This window comes from Prunus mume, linkage group LG1, assembly GCF_029339155.1.
Source record: "Prunus mume cultivar Tortuosa linkage group LG1, ASM2933915v1, whole genome shotgun sequence".
NCBI classification, from domain to species: domain Eukaryota; kingdom Viridiplantae; phylum Streptophyta; class Magnoliopsida; order Rosales; family Rosaceae; genus Prunus; species Prunus mume.
The window spans coordinates 13,485,189-13,501,373 of record NC_142698.1 but is presented as its reverse complement, the minus strand read 5'-3'; the positions used below and the strand labels follow the sequence as shown (position 1 = coordinate 13,501,373).

Sequence of the window (16,185 nt, the reverse complement as noted above, 5' to 3'; positions counted from 1 at the left end):
GCGCAGTTGGAGATGATTACGATGGTCAATCCATATCATCCTCTGTTGTTAATCCTTGACACGTTTTTCTGCATCATGACTTTGCCTATTTTCAAAATTCTAAATTGTTCTTTTTTCAAATAGTAGAGGTCACGTTCATATTACGGCATTGCAATAATTGACCATAATTTTTTAGAGATGAAATTTGCAGTTAAAGGCATATTGAATTTGGGCAAGTCAGTGGTAGGTTCGTAATAAATGAAATACTTGGGTTTTAGAGAACAAAAGTCAAAGATAAGTGTACCACAGGTGCTTCATAATTGGAATGGGTATGTATGGAATTCAAGGGAGTAAGAGTATTTACTTTATATACTCGAAATTTTGTATTCGATTGTCTCTCGTTCAAGATTGATTGTATAATAATAATAAAAAAATTACTCACAAATCTGACATATCCAAGTAAACTCAGGTGACTTATTGTTTGGGTGATTGGGAAACTCTGATCATCTGCTTAGTTCTCATGATTTGGGGAAAGGACTTCAAAAGTTGAACTTTTGGGTTGACTTTCAATGGAAAAACAATGTTGTCCTTCTCAACTTCAAACAAAATAGTTGGAACAGGAGCAGATGAGAAAATGAAATGTTTGAGTTTAGGGTCCTGCGTGCGAATTGGGGCACCAGCTCCCCCAGCTTCCACAATGAGACGTGCCAGAGTTCTCCAGTTGATCAAAGAAATTCAAACTATACGTACATTTCACATACTAAGTGCTTGAAAGTTGAAAGTCAGCTCAAAACTTTCATTTCAATCAGCAAACGCTCCAAACATTTCCCTTATTTTAGTTGACTTAAATTAATTCCTTTTGGAGTGGGCAATGTAATTAAAACTTTATCGTGTTAAATAAACTGAATTACTTATTTACCAAGTCAGTTTTTGACGATTAAAACTTTGTAAAGCTGCAAGAAACCCACTAATATAGTGGTTTAGAGCAATTGTTCTCCTAGACGAAGTCTTGGATTCGTATCCTAATTTTCAAGTTTGTATGTATGAATTTAGTATATTGTATCCTCTCAACAGGAAAAGTTGTAAAACTTGGCAATTTTTGGGTTTTGTCTTGTGTTTTTGGGCCTTGATGGTGGCTACTTGTTATTAAGTGTCGGCCTTGATGTGGCTTTCATTTGCTAATCGGAGCCTTATTGTGTCTGTCGTGGGCCTTAGGCTAAGGAAATAGAAAATAAATTTGAGTGTATGACATAAACAAAGGATAAATTCCTACAATTGTCGGAGGACCGTGTCTGTCCTAAGAGTACTTCCACCGTTGAGGGGAGCTAGTAAGAGGGGGCCCAAGCAACTAAAGGTAGCTCCAGCCCAAGAGTTCCAGCTCGGCCAAACAGTGGGCCCCAGCCACTTGGATAAGCCCACGGGCAAGTTCAGCTCGAGTTTTTATCTGGGCAAAATGACACAATGCTGACGTCATAATGACGTCAGCAACAAAAAAAAGAAAAAGAAAACTAAAAATTTCAGAATTGTTTTATTTATTTATAAATACTTAGTCATATTCTTTACTTCCCATATCAAAAACTCTATACAAATTCATCTTCTCATATCTTATGTGAATAGTAATTGCCCTTGCCCTAGCCCATAGGAGTGGAAACAAAATTGCAAGGGTTGCCACTATTCACGTAAATAGTGACAGCCCTTGCCTTGCCCTTACCCATAAAGGTGGAAGTGCTCTAATAATGAACCTTCAGGCCTCATTTGGTGGGTATAGTAGTATTGGATTAGCTTAATCCAATGTCATTTTGGTGTTAAAAATGAATGTAGATATGATAAAAATAATTCCACCCTAATCTCATTATGTGCATTTTTGTAGGATAATTTAGTCTACCAAGAAGGTGGAATATATAATCCCACTATTCCAAACCCCTTGATCTTAGACCCAAGACCTAAGACCCGGGAGCCACGACACAAATCCGGAGCACTCTAATGAAGGATACTTATCATCCAATCTAATGCAATCCAATCATACTTCCTAATTCAATCAAATCCTAGTTACCAAATATAGCTTAAAATTAAGGATCAGACTACTCAACTTAATTATGCAAACAATAATAACTGGTTTCACTTAAAAATCTGGTTAAAGATAATTAACAAAGGCCTAGCAAGTGGTACCTACGGCGGTCACCCATTGCACATGTAACCTACAAGTTGCCATCGGGTATCTCAGGCAAGAGTACTATCAGTTGGGTGGGGAAAGTTCTGTGGGGAAAGAACTGAGAGAATTCGGAGACAATAAGCTGCAAATCGGAGGCCATGATAGTGAAGACTTCAACTTTATTGTGGGACTTGAGAGTTTTGGTGGAGATGGGCAAGTCGAAAAAGGAGGTTGATGTGGCCGCCCAAGTCATAACTTCTTCTCCATAGACATATCACTACCGGCAAGACAGCCTATAGTGTTTGACAAGCCACTATCTCCTCCGCCATGGCCAGTATTAGTGTTGTAGGTAAGTGGATTGCCCCGTGTGACGAAGATCATCATATCGAGTGGCTCCCCCTCTAGAATAATATAGCTGCCCCTAGTGTAGTTTACTGGCTCAAGATGCCGCAAGATTGCATCCAACACTTTTTGGTCTATATCTTGAAGCATTGACACCTAAGATGAAGTACATGTAAGATAAATAAAGACATCGATACAATATCCCATAAGCTACAAAATCGTTTTACTAATGTGGACGATAATTTATTGAGAGAGAGAGGTGGTGTTGATTTTTCAATATTTCTTGGTAGACAAAGAAACATACTGTCCTTAGTTTAGCCAAGAAGAGATGGCGCTTGATATGTCTTGAACTTCAAAGGGAAGAATAGTGAATATATTCTCCACAGCATGATCTTCATCTCGTCGAAGTTGTACTATTTTCCAGATATATATCCAAGTATACGCATTAGAGAGGCGATATTATTACTGAATTTATGTTCCACATCTTCATCAGAATCCAAAATTCCCTGTTAGTCTCCTGCATAAATGTAGTCTATACAACAAGAAGTAGGTTTAGTACTTGATTAAATCCTCAAGGCCCTTTTACATAGAAACTACGTACTCAAAACAAGAACAATGATACATGGAAATGGAAGGAGGAACTTTAAGTTTAAGAAATAATTTTACATAAACACCGACCTGCAAATGTCCAAGGACATATAAAAACAGTACCAGGCCACTTAAAGAAATAAAAACCACAAAGAGGGTTTCCCACGCACTACTGCTGGGCTTGAGGTTCGAAGCAAAGAACTGCAAAATCAATGGAGCAATATATAAATACAACAATATCCAGAAAAGGACGGTAAGTACTAGTTTAAGTCTTTTATTTTTGTATGGATGTTATCTTGTTTTTTTGTTTTGTTTTGTTTTTTTCCTTTTGGCTTTATGAATTTTTATATTTATTTTATTCTTTGATTTGTTTAATTAATTTATTGTTTACGTGGAGTACACATCATTAAAAAAAATAAGGGTCATACAAATGTCACATTGGCACTTAACGTCAATACTAAAAGTTTGGCTAATGGTGAGGGTAATTTGTAGGGTTTTCATGTGTTATATATGAGCTTATAAATAATCAATAAATGATATATGAACTTAGAAAATACTTTTTTCTTAACCCACTTATGTTTGATTTGAAAAAGATAAACAAGTTATTTATATATCATGAGCTGATCGAGGAAAATGAAGGATTCTCTTAAAAGCCTAACGGAGAGGGAAAACATTGAAGATAATTCAATCCTGCTTTAGGTTGCAAAGGAGGACGGTTATTATATATATATATATATATATATATATATATATATATTTTAATTTATTATTGAGGGAGGGGACGGAAGAACTTGGGAACTCTTCTAACATTGAACAGAGAAGTACTACTATCACAAGAGCTAATTAATAGAGAATGGGAAATTGATCCATCAATTGTTTTTGGCTAGTATATTGTGTAATTGATTGTAAAATTGTTTTGGTTACTTATTGTAAAATGTACAATATGCAAGCGAAATTTTTCGTAGGCCAACCTTAGATTTCGTGCGCCCGAGGAGAGACATTGCAATAACTTTTGCGGAAAATCTGTTGACCCCAACATACCAGACTGGAGAGCAGCATATATTCCAAACTCAAATGTTGGTGCGCATAAATGATCATTTACATGTGAGACATTTCTGAGCATACTATGATCACAATCAAAAATACTAAACTTGCATCCATTTATATGCGGCAAGCATATCTCCAACACTATCTGTTGTTCGATAGAAAAGAAATACCAAAAAGCTCCACATACCTAAAAGAACCAAGAAGAACATGAAAAACAACAACAACAAAAAAAACGGTTTGACTTAGAGAAATTCATAAGAATATGAAAAACAATATGCTTTCCACTGAAGGGACTTGCAATAATATTGCAATTAGTTCAGGCTCACTCTCTCCCTTTCTGATATATATAGAGAGAGAATTTTGATTGAGGGATTCTTTAAATAAACTTATTTGAGGGACACTTTTATAGGGCGCACTCCGTATGTATTTCACTAATCCAAACCATCTATTTTGTAGATACTCATTCAAAGATCATCTCTACAAAAAATCACTTGAATCTGATATCATTTGACCACTCAATTTAATTATTGAAATTTTAATACTTTCTTAAAGCACCGTGTTCGTTGATTTTGTCGGACACAATTGGATGTCGAAACAGTTTTCAATTTGTCTAATTTTTTGCAGGGATGATCCATGAATGCAAACTTAAAAAATAGATGGTTTGGATTGTTAAAAAAAAATTTCATAGGGAACCCTAAGGGGTGTCCTTCAAATAAAATTATTTGAGGGATCCCTCAATAGGGAGGACTATATATATAGGGTTAATTGTTTTATTAGTTCCTTAATTTAGACTCGATTTGCATTTGAGTACCTCAATTTCCAAAATGGTTCCTGTGGTCTTTCAACTTCAGTTTCATTAAGACAAATACTCCTACCGTTAATTTTGTTAACTTTTTTGTTAAATGTAGGGGCAAAATGGTATCTTTGTATAAAAAATGATTAAAATATGAATTAAAAAATTAAAATTAAATTCTCTCCCCCTCTATCCTGATTTCTACTCCCCTCAAACTTAATTTTTATTTGATTTTCTTTTATTGTTATTTTAAAGATATGATTTTTTATTCATTTTTTTGGTTTTAATATAAAAATATCATTTTGCCCCTACATTTAACAGAAAAAGTTAAAAAAATTGACAACAAGAGCATTTGTCCTAACGAAAGTGAAGTTAAAGAACCACGAGAACCATTTTGGAAATTGAGATACTCAAATGCAAATCGGGTCTAAGTTTAAGGACTAATAAAACGATTAACCATATATGTATATATATAATATTGAATCTTGCAGGTAAGTTTTAGTCTCGTTCTCAAGGTGACTCTCCTTTGAAGTGTCCAATATATGATCAGATGTGACCGTTACAAGCACAGATAATGGATGTGAAACGTACGTGCGCTTTCAATTGTACTTCTTGTTATGACTTTGCATTGTGTATATTATTAGTTATTCATTGACAAACCTAAGGCCCGTTTGGTTCATAGGAAAGGAGGCTTTGTATTTGTTCTGTTTTATCAATAAATACTATCGCTTTTTCTCCACACCCAAAAAAAAAAAAAAAAAGGTGTAAATGCACCGATGCTAATTGCAGAGGCTTGGCATCCCAAAGCACCCTCTCTCTCTCTTAGCCACAACAGCCAGCCCACCTCTCTCTCTTTCTCTCTCATATGGAAATCAAGGACAACCAAAAAAATATGGAAATCAAGGTACAAAAGATATCCACGGCGCGCTTAATTACATCACAAAGCTGTTTCATATCGATCCCTACATTGAAATCGCTATATTGAAAGGAAAAGGCCTTTGAACTGGTTAATATGGACTCCAAGATTTTAAAAAAGAAAATTACAGAATGTGTTTCTCCTCTAGGTAAAGAAGTGATCCTGCTATGTAATATAAAACTGTTTTTTTTTTCTTTTCTTCTACACATCTTCATTCTCAGTGTCTACAAGGAAAAACACACCAAAACGTTGGAGGCATTCTAAGTTCAATCAACCTCGTGAGAAAACAGTGAAATTCATATGATAGCAGGTGGGATTGCATGGAAATGGGCAGTCGATTTGCTTTACGACATTCCGACTAAAGTACCAATTGCCCACAGACTCTGCAATTGTCTATCAAAGTTCAAATCAGTCAGATAACAAGTTCAGTTCCAAAAAATGACAGAAAACAATTTTTTTTATTTTATAAAAGATGTGATGCCATAATGCCAAACTTGTGGTATCTTAGGCTTTCAGTCGCTACTGTGAACGCCTAAAATAAATGAAAGCAACATTTACAAGTATAAAGCATATACACATTTTGTAAAACCACAAGACAGATAGATGCATAACGGGATTTATCTTACAGATGGAATAAACTATAGCTGCCCTGTAAACTTCCAATTTTTTGAGTGCTACATTGCTGGCGCTAAAGTCGCTGAATAGAACTCAGATATATGTATATCATAATCACATTCAACTATGACGCATGCACATTAAGCTTATGAACAGCTTTATGAACTATACACTGAACCTAACCACAGTGGGAGTGAGCAAAACAAGCAAGGGAGGGAGAGGGAGAGAGAGTGATCACTGAGGGTCTCTCTCTATCTAATACTTTCTGAATTATTATTCTAGTTAACAAGAAACCTTCATCTTATGTCCACATTCAAATAAGATCATAAAACTTTCCTCACCTTTTTGTTTATTCGTGGAGAACTTGGTGAATGCCATGTCTCAGTTATCCACGTCTGGCAATGAATAAAACATGAATTTATAAACATTCCTCCCTCCTTTTTTTTTTGGAATTCATTCAGCGCCTTCAGCATCGAACCGCGGAACCCTGTGAAATAATTTCATAAGTTAATTGCCACAATATTCTGTTTACAATTAGTATTCGTTCTACAACCAATTACAGGGGCCGATACATTAAATCATGTTTTTCATCTCCCGAGAAGCCTCAAGCTAGTGAAGCTTAAAGTGCATGTAAGATGAACCGATGCGATAATTTTTGTCTGTTGAAAGGGTTCAGGCACACTAGTAAGTCCCACAAGATATTTCCTTGGTAAATGATAACCGAATAATATGACGTTAGTAATGCCCACTGTTTGCAACTTGCAACTGTATAAGATGCTGGTTTATGGTCCACAAAATCTATGACCAGATTGTCCCAGTGAGATTTTTTATAGAACAATTACCATAGTGTAATAATTTTATAGGATAGTTTAAATGTGGCATGATGAGAAGAACCAAACTTCTTGTTGATCACAACTAGCAGGCTGCAAGCATTAGGTGTATGTGACTTTCCTAGACTGTCAGGAAATACATATTGGGTCACAAGATGCATATCCAATTACCTTGTAGTATTTCAAGCTGGCTAGGATTGCAATTGTGAATGTTCAATTTGCACTTTTGCCAATAGCCATGTGGATCTGATGCTTCAGGTATCAAGATATGTTGTATCTAATGATATCCAATTAGGAAATGAGAAAACGAATGTGGAATCAATTCTGATGACAAGAAAATGAAGCTTGGGTTCTGAGGAAAACTACCTGCCAAAAATCGTAAGCTGGGTTGACTAGGAACACTGGGGTGTTAATGTTTTTAATAATTTCTTCAGGAAAGAGACACTGTCATAAAAATTCACAACAAATAACAGGAAATAAGAAGAAACCTCTCAAATTATGTCAGTGGTACCATAAACAGAAAAGGAAAAGAAAACCTACCTTAGAGGGTTCCATTCTTGTAACACAATCCTTGTGCAAACTTTTTGCTAAACCCTGGCAGCATGACCCAAAAATAAGCTAGAGACACCAATAATGATTAATGGGCTAAACCTACAGCTTTCAGCTAGACCTAAGTCTGTTTAATGATTCATATAGCCTTGCATGACAACACATTTTATTTTCATACAGGTAATATAGATAAACTGAAGATGGATGAAATCATGTCTCAAATATGATGTGTCAGACTCTCAAATAAAAACTAGCAGATGCACCTATTAAAAATTCAAATGCACATTGACTATTTTTTACATCCCATAATCATATGCTGGGCCTCGCAAACTTTACAGTATCACCATTTGGAAGCACTTAAAATTTATACACGAAAAAAAAAAAATGGGTATCAGTTAGCTAAAGATTACATAAACGGGTACCAGTAAAGATTATAGTATAACCTGAAGGATGACAACATCATGATAGAAAGCTCTCATGGTCCGATGTTGGAGAACATCTTTCCTGAAAAGTAGGAAACAAAGAGTGGCTAAAAAATTTCTCCCCTCCTTTTTATGCACTATCTAGAGCACATAGGATGCCTTAGGCAAAACAAAGGGAAAAACATAATCCATGTACAGAAACTAGTTACTAAAAGCATGCAAGACTTTTCAACATTCCTACTGTAGCTTGATAGGAAGAATTTAAAATCTTTTAGAAAAGGGAACAGTATGATACGTATTCCATTTTGATAGGAAACATTGTCCTTGAAGAGTACATGTAAGAAGTATGATCCTAGAAAAGACTCCATACTGAACAGATTAGCTAAAAAATATTGGTACAGAAGGCACTAGTACACATAAACATACTCATCAAGAAAAAAACCTGCATCAGCAAGACATTTGACAGTTGCATCCCTAGGCAAAAGGCGTCGAAAGTCATCACAATGTATAAGAGTCGCCAACCCACCAGCAGAGCATCCCGAAAGAAGGGCCTGTTGGATTGTCACTCATACATATTAACAGAAATGGACCAATCTGATAAAATTTGGATGCTGGAAAATAGAATTTATGTGAGGCATTAAAAAGATGTTCATGCAGTGCAGGAAACAAAGTTTTTTTTCTGCAGAAGTTTATTACAAATTGTGGACCAATCATATCCTTGTAGAACTAACCAAACCACAACTTGTGTAGTCGTAACTCATAACCATCAAACCATATGAATGCATAAAATTTTATTGATGTTTAAGATCTGTAAGTTTACAGATCATTATTATAAAGCAGAGCTTAATTGGAGTAACCACAGATATACCTGTTTGGCTTTTGACAAGCCAACTGACAAGAGTTCATCCATAACTGCTTCCCAGATGAGCTGGCCCCTAAAGAAAGGTGCTGATCCATTCTAGGAAATGGAGGAACAGACAATGTTAGAACCAACGAGCAACTTTCTTCATATAATTCCTCAAAGACAATATTCTTCCATTAATAAAATTATTATAACCGGTTCCGAAACAGGACAGAAAATCTTCAAACATAAATTTACCTTCAGCTCGTTTTCTGGGTGGCCAGCTAAGGATGCGCCATCACAGTACCGGATTTTGACTTTGTTCCAGTTAAAGAACTCTACACAATGCTCCAAAAATGGAATTGAAATTCATCAATCAGCGGGTTAACAACTAACACTGAGTTAATATTACAAAATGAAGCATTATGGTGATAAGATAGCAGCTGAGACAAATTGAAGTACCAGGATTTTCTGATGGGTGGGAACTTAAAATCCCAGAAAAGGGAACTTTATGGTCCATGTATTTGGAAGATCCTAATGAGGTCCCTTTACGATATGAACAAGATTCTATTGTATTGCACCAACCTCCACCCTGTATTTCAATTTTCCACCCAAAACCCATTACCCAGCTTTGCTTTCTTAACAAACATATCAACTAGAACATGTAAATGCACTGAAATTGAATGAAACCATCATATTGTAGACATGCCAAAAAGCATAAAATTTGAATTAAGACCTCAATGTGAAGTAGCCAATTGTTAGCTCCTGATCCAAAGCCCTTTTTCAAATGGTAGCCAGGCGCACTTCCATCTAAACATACTGCAAACCCATGCATTTAAACCAGAAATGAATTAGGCACTGAAAACACAGACAAAGAATCGAAATTTAGGTGGCAAGTTGAGGGATGAGATTGAGTACGGGCGCCTCTAGCTTTAGCGTTTTGCAACAAGGTTAATTCGACCAAATCGGAGGTGGTGATGGGATGAAATGGGCGGGTGATTTCGGAGTCTGGTTCATCGCGCCAAGAGTTGGAGAGGAGAGTGAGAGCGAAGGCAACAACGGTAAATCCGACGGCTGCGATTGCCCAGTCCTTCTTGGCCCACCGTCTCCACCAGAGCAGGCTGCGAAGCCTAGGATTTGCCATTGACCCTACCATCAATTGGCTCTGCTTTGTACTCGCGGAGTCAACTGGACACTTAAAACACCAATTCCCAATCTTCAACAAGACAACAACATTTTTTTCTACTTCTTTTTGTCCCGGCAAAAATCAGCCGCGTAGTTTATAGAATAAGGTAGCACATTTCAATTAATCCAATCTATTAATTATACTTAAAAGCATCAGCAATCATACTTCTTATTTTAAAAGCTCTCTATAAAATTTGAACTTCAATCATACTCGTTATAAATACTATAATTATTTTTAATTCAATATAATTGATTCATCTCTATTAAAAATAAATAGCATTAATTAAAAGTTTAAAAAATGTATAAAACAAAGCATCATTAAATTATAGGGAACTGCTAGGAAGTCTCTCTATTTTAGAATGTGGATAGGGCATATGATTGGAGTTGTATTTTTCTAATTTCTCCCTAAAATTTGTCTAAGGAGGTAGTTTAGGGAGCTTATTGTGGAGTACTAAACACATCATTGGATTTGTATTATCATTTTCAATCCAATGCAATTCAATTCTACCTCATAATCCAATTTAATCATAGTCACCAAACATGACCGAAGTGTACTATGCGTAATAACTCTTAACCATTAATGTATATAAAACCCATCGCATGCTTCATGTTTCACAAGGTGGCATTATGTTTAAAGAAGAAAATGTTATGGCTTGGTATCTACAACCATCTACATGTTGCATGTATGATTTATTGTGATCGAGAATATATGGCTCAAAAGCCTTAACTAGAGTGACATGAGATTTGTAGCATGGTAAGAATAGAGATCTCGATATCACGTATCTACAATTATCTCATGATTTACAAGTTTCAAGCACTAAATTGGGTTTATAATTAGGGCGTGCAGTATTTACAATTGGTTTGTCACATCCCGGGATTGGCTCTACCGTAGCACGATATTGTCCGCTTTGGGCCTCCCCTCTCTGCCCTCACGGTTTTGTTTCTGGGAGCTCACGAGCAACTTCCTAGTGGTTCACCCATCTTGGGATTGCTCTAGCCCCAACTCGCTTAATTTCGGAGTTCCCATGACTCCGAAGCCAGTGAACTCCTAAAAGGCCTCGTGCTAGATGGAGGTGGGCATGTACATATAAGGCACATCACCCCCTCTCTGTTGGTCGATGTGGGATGTTACACGGTTTCTGTTAAGTAATCATAGCAATTAGCATACACACACATCCTTGAGTTGTTTCAAAATGATCGCTACATTGCAAGCAAAGGCCCCAAACTATAAAACATTTGATAGAGATACTATACTCTTTTTTTTTTTTTTTTTTTTTTTTTTTGGAGTTTCACTATTATGCTCAATATAAGCCCTAAATTATATTTAAAAAAGCCAATATGAAATGTCCTTTTTTTTTGTTTTTTTATATTACAAAATTAGTGAAATATCCATTCCTAGACATGAAACTATAAATATACCCTACACTATTTAATACATAAAAACACGCCCAAAATAAACCCAAAAATCAACAATTGTATATTTTTTAATTTAATTAATAAGATGAAATACCTTTATTACCCTTTTTAGCATTAAATTAGTTTTGGATCTCACTTGAATTAGAATGCAGAGAACATAAAAATTCCCTCTCATCCTTCAAACCCTCATCTCTCCTCTATTCTCTCCCTTCTTCCATCTCTCTGCCTTCAGAGTAAACCAAACAGTCTCAAAAACTATTCTATAGCTATGGTAGAAAAATCCTCCCTCGTCACACCGACTATAACCTCCGTTACGGCAGTGACCTCACACTTGTTCTCGCTGCCGATGCCTCAATTTCCTTTGCAGGTTTGTTCTATCTACTTCAATTTGTTATCTTCATTTTGATTTTTGCTTAATTTACTTGAATTTCGACTCGATTTCATTTTCATGTGGCCACTCTGTAGATTTGAGGTGTCAATGGCCAGATCTGTCTGGTGTTTTCCTAATTGCTGATGTCGACGACGACGATTGTTCTAGAGCCAGAGGGCCTATCGCTTTGTCTTCCTCTCTACGGCCAGCATTGAAGAAGCTCTTCTTTGAAGAGCGGGATACGCCGACCTTGAGAACATCGTTTTACAACTTAGGAGGTGGACTCGGGTCCTAATCCATGAGATCAACCAGCTTCTGTTTAATCATCAACACCCTCCATAGTAACAGGGAGATCCTTCTCCGTGAGCTCATCAGTAATGCCTCTGATGTACAAATTTTCACCATTTATTCTTATGATGATTTCTCATTTCAGTATGAAAGGAAACTAATTTATTTGTTCTTTAGCCGTGATAGGCATATTTGCTTTGGCTGATGAGAAAACAAAAAGAAAGAGAAAAATCTGTGGTCTAGCAGCTCAACTTGATACTGTTCAGTTTTCATGCATACACTTTCCTAATTAACAAACAAAATAGCACAAATAATAGTACTATCCATTTTCCATGTACATAGTTCTTAACTGAAAAAAAGAAGAAGCAAAATTAATATAATTGGTGCTACAGGGTCAGGTTAGCATTGCCATGGCCTTTCTTTCTTTAAGGGCACCAAAAATACAAATTAGCCAATACATTACAGAAAGGATGTATGCCTTTCCTCCATTCCTAGGATTGTTCCCTGTAATATTAACCAAATTCAGTTTCCTTACTATTGGCTCTATGATTGACCAAAGCCTATCTATTAGGTACAACATATGTTTTAATTCATTTAGTTTTGGTGTTGTCAAATGATCCAAAGAACATAGATAGATACATAAAATTTTTAATTTCATAATAGTCCAATGATCTAAGTCTTCGGATACTCATAACCTCGCACTTACAACAAGAATTAGACTTTCATCTTTGTATTTACAAATTTTACCTTGATTTCAGGTTACTCAGACTTGTTGGCCAAGATTAGGTTTTACACAGAGAGGTAACACAACGAAGCAAGTAGCATTTACAATGTAATAAATGATTAATCATGTTTTGTATTCATTGCCTTGAAGCATGTCTTACTTAGGACACATTGGTTAAGTCATGCACAAATATACCACTATAACTCCAGCAATGCTTAGCCAACAAACTACGGCCCAACCAAGAAACCAAACTTGATACATCATTTCAAGCTGCTAGCGACCAAACTTTATACATCATTTCAAGCTGCTAGCTAAGAGTCTTATAAAAGTTTAACCAAAAAATTGGGTGAGTTACATATGTTTTGCTAAAACATTTGTTTTGAGAAATTGGATTGCGGATAAAAATGTGTCAATATTCACAAATTCCTCATTTTTAGAGTTTTAAAATGAGAAAGTTGGTTTATTTATTGTACTAGTTTTGTGCAATTGTTTTTGCTTCTGAGTGGTAGCTGAAAGAGAGCTTGCTCTTTTTGCCTTACAAGCTTGTAATGGAATTGCAGCTGAATTTAATGGTCAGGCTTTGATTTCATTTTGGTCTTCTGTTGTTTTGGGGAAGAGAGAAATTATCATTTTGAACCCATTCTAAGTGTGTCGTGTGATTGAATTTATTCATTTTTCTGTGCTTTGATGTGGCATTTGCAACAAGTCAATTTTGGCTTTTTGAGTGGTTGTGGGAATATATGACTCTTGTAAATTGCAACAAGCTGGTAAGTTGATTTGTAGTATACAATTTGTTATATGTAAGTGGTATGGACAATTGTTAACTTCCAGTAAGTGGTATGAACAGTTGTTATATTGTTCATACCTTGCAATTGAATTGATTTATATGACATAATATTAACAGTGTATTTCTATGACATAGTATAACAAAGCATGCTCTATATTTTGCTCTATATATAGGTGTGCACTTGAAGTTTATGATATGCAAAATGTGATTTTTACTAAGAAGATAGTTCTATGACATAGTATTAACAGTGTACTTCTGTGATTAACTGTGTACTTTTTTTTTCTTCTTGTAGAGTTATTTTCTTTTGCCTTTGCGATTGTATATGGTGAAACTGTGGACAATTGGAGATGGCTGCAAAGTATATCGGATGTCTTGCTAGGCTTTTTTGGGTTTTTTTTTTTTTTTGTATGAAATGGTATTAACAATGTTTTTCTATTGTATTAATAATTTTTTTTTTCTATGAAATTGTATTAACAATGTACTTCTATAGTATGGTATTAACAATATATTTTTATGAGAGCATCCACAATGGGGGGTGTATGTTAAATATACACCCCGAGTCACCGGAATCACCTGCAATGGGGGGTGTAAAGGGATGTACGTTTACATCACCACCATGGGGATGTAAAATAAAATGTATATTTACATCTAATTTTACATCCCTTACATGCGGGACCTACCCGAGGAAAAAAAAGAAAAATGAGTAAAAGTCAGCATAAAAAGCATGGGACCCACGGCTACAGTATTTGCTAGAAAAAGAAATCACATGCGAAACAATTTTTTGGTTGTTCTGTTCCCCCAACCCCACCAACGGCTAGTTTTATGAAGAATCAGCCAGGAGCTTTTTATTTCATGAAGAATCGGCCATGCAGCCTTCAAGAACTTTTATTTCATGAAGAATCTTCAACAGCTTTTATTTCATGAAGAATCAGGCGGCAGCTTTTTTTATTTCATGTCAAGCAACAGTTTTTTTCATGAAGGATCAGCAGCTTTAATAGATGCCTTTGATTTTTCAAATGCATGCCAAACAGTTCAAGGCAGCAGCTTTAATAGATGCCTTTGATTTTTCAAAAACATGCCAAACAGTTCAAGGCAGCAGCTTCAATTTTTCATGCATCTAAAATCAGCAAGTCCAACGGCTAGTTGATCCAAGGCCAAGAAAATTTCAGATTTTCTATATATACCCATCTCTTTGTTCATAAAATCACAATTCTTCTTTACTCACAATTCTTCCTACGTTTATTTATTATTGTTGTGCTTTCCTATCTTTTGTGATCATCAAAATGAGTGGAATTGGAGAGGGTTCAAAGAGAGCTAAATTGCCAAACTTTTCCACTGAGGAAGATGTTGCTCTATGCCATGCATACCTAGCAATTAGTGAAGATCCAATTATTGGAAACTCCCAACAAGCTAATGCATTTTGGGCTAGGATTCATAAACAATTCTTTGAATTGTGCCCCTCCAATCAAACTTCTAACAGCCTCAAATGCCGATGGAATTTCATTCGGCCACGATGTCAAAAGTAATCTTTCATAAGGCGCATATGGCCAGCTTCTTGTTCTCTTGGTACATACCTCCTTCTTGATGACGACCCACCATGTGTTGCCTTCTCTGCATTATGTTTCTGTGATATCTCCCATTCTATGAACATCTCCTCCATACTTTCCTCGTCAGAATCAGTGTCAAACAAGTGTTGGTTGCTCATTTTATTGTTGGGGGGAGAAGAGGAAGAAGAAAGAACAGGAAGAAGAAAGAACACGAGATAAGATGGATGCTCTTGAAGTGAAGGTAGAGATAGGTTAGATGAAGTGAAGAGATAGGTTTGATGAAGTGAACATATTTATAGGAAATCAATGATATCTGATGGGAGAATCAAAGGGATGAGATGAAGAAAAGAGAATCTGATCCAAGGGTTGAGATGAAGATCAGAGAATCTGATCCAACGGTTATTTTTGGATGAAATCATTTTTTCTCCGAATTTAAATATTTTTAGGTCTATTTGTTTGAAAAAAATAAAATTAACCTAATACAAAAAAAAAAATAAAAAAAAAATTATAAAGTAAACACAAAATACAAATTTAACACAAAAACGAATTAAGACAAACAAAACAATTATACATCTTAAATTTACATATCTCCTTATTGGAGCAAAAAACATATTTACACCCCCCCGGAGGTGTAAAAGGGATGTAAAAGTGGCTTTACACCCCCGAATTTACACTCCCCCACTGTGGATGCTTTGACATGGTATTAACAATGTATTTCTATAATATGGTATTAACAATGTACTTTTATGACATATGGTATTAACAATGTACTTTTATGATATGGTATTAACAAT

General features: G+C 35.6%; 1 protein-coding gene across 1 annotated transcript; it reads right to left on the bottom strand.

The window, feature by feature from the left end:
- Positions 1–5,806: 5,806 nt before the first annotated feature.
- Positions 5,807–10,342, bottom strand: LOC103339493 (pectin acetylesterase 5-like). Its single transcript, XM_008242791.3, has 12 exons — positions 9,993–10,342; positions 9,811–9,893; positions 9,537–9,666; positions 9,333–9,412; positions 9,102–9,191; positions 8,660–8,784; positions 8,255–8,315; positions 7,803–7,856; positions 7,629–7,706; positions 7,434–7,539; positions 6,774–6,919; positions 5,807–6,210 (listed from the first exon to the last, which is right to left on the bottom strand). Exons 1-12 carry the CDS (start codon positions 10,228–10,230, stop codon positions 6,088–6,090), a joined length of 1,314 nt encoding a protein of 437 aa, XP_008241013.2. The 5' UTR covers positions 10,231–10,342; the 3' UTR covers positions 5,807–6,087.
- Positions 10,343–16,185: the final 5,843 nt, after the last annotated feature.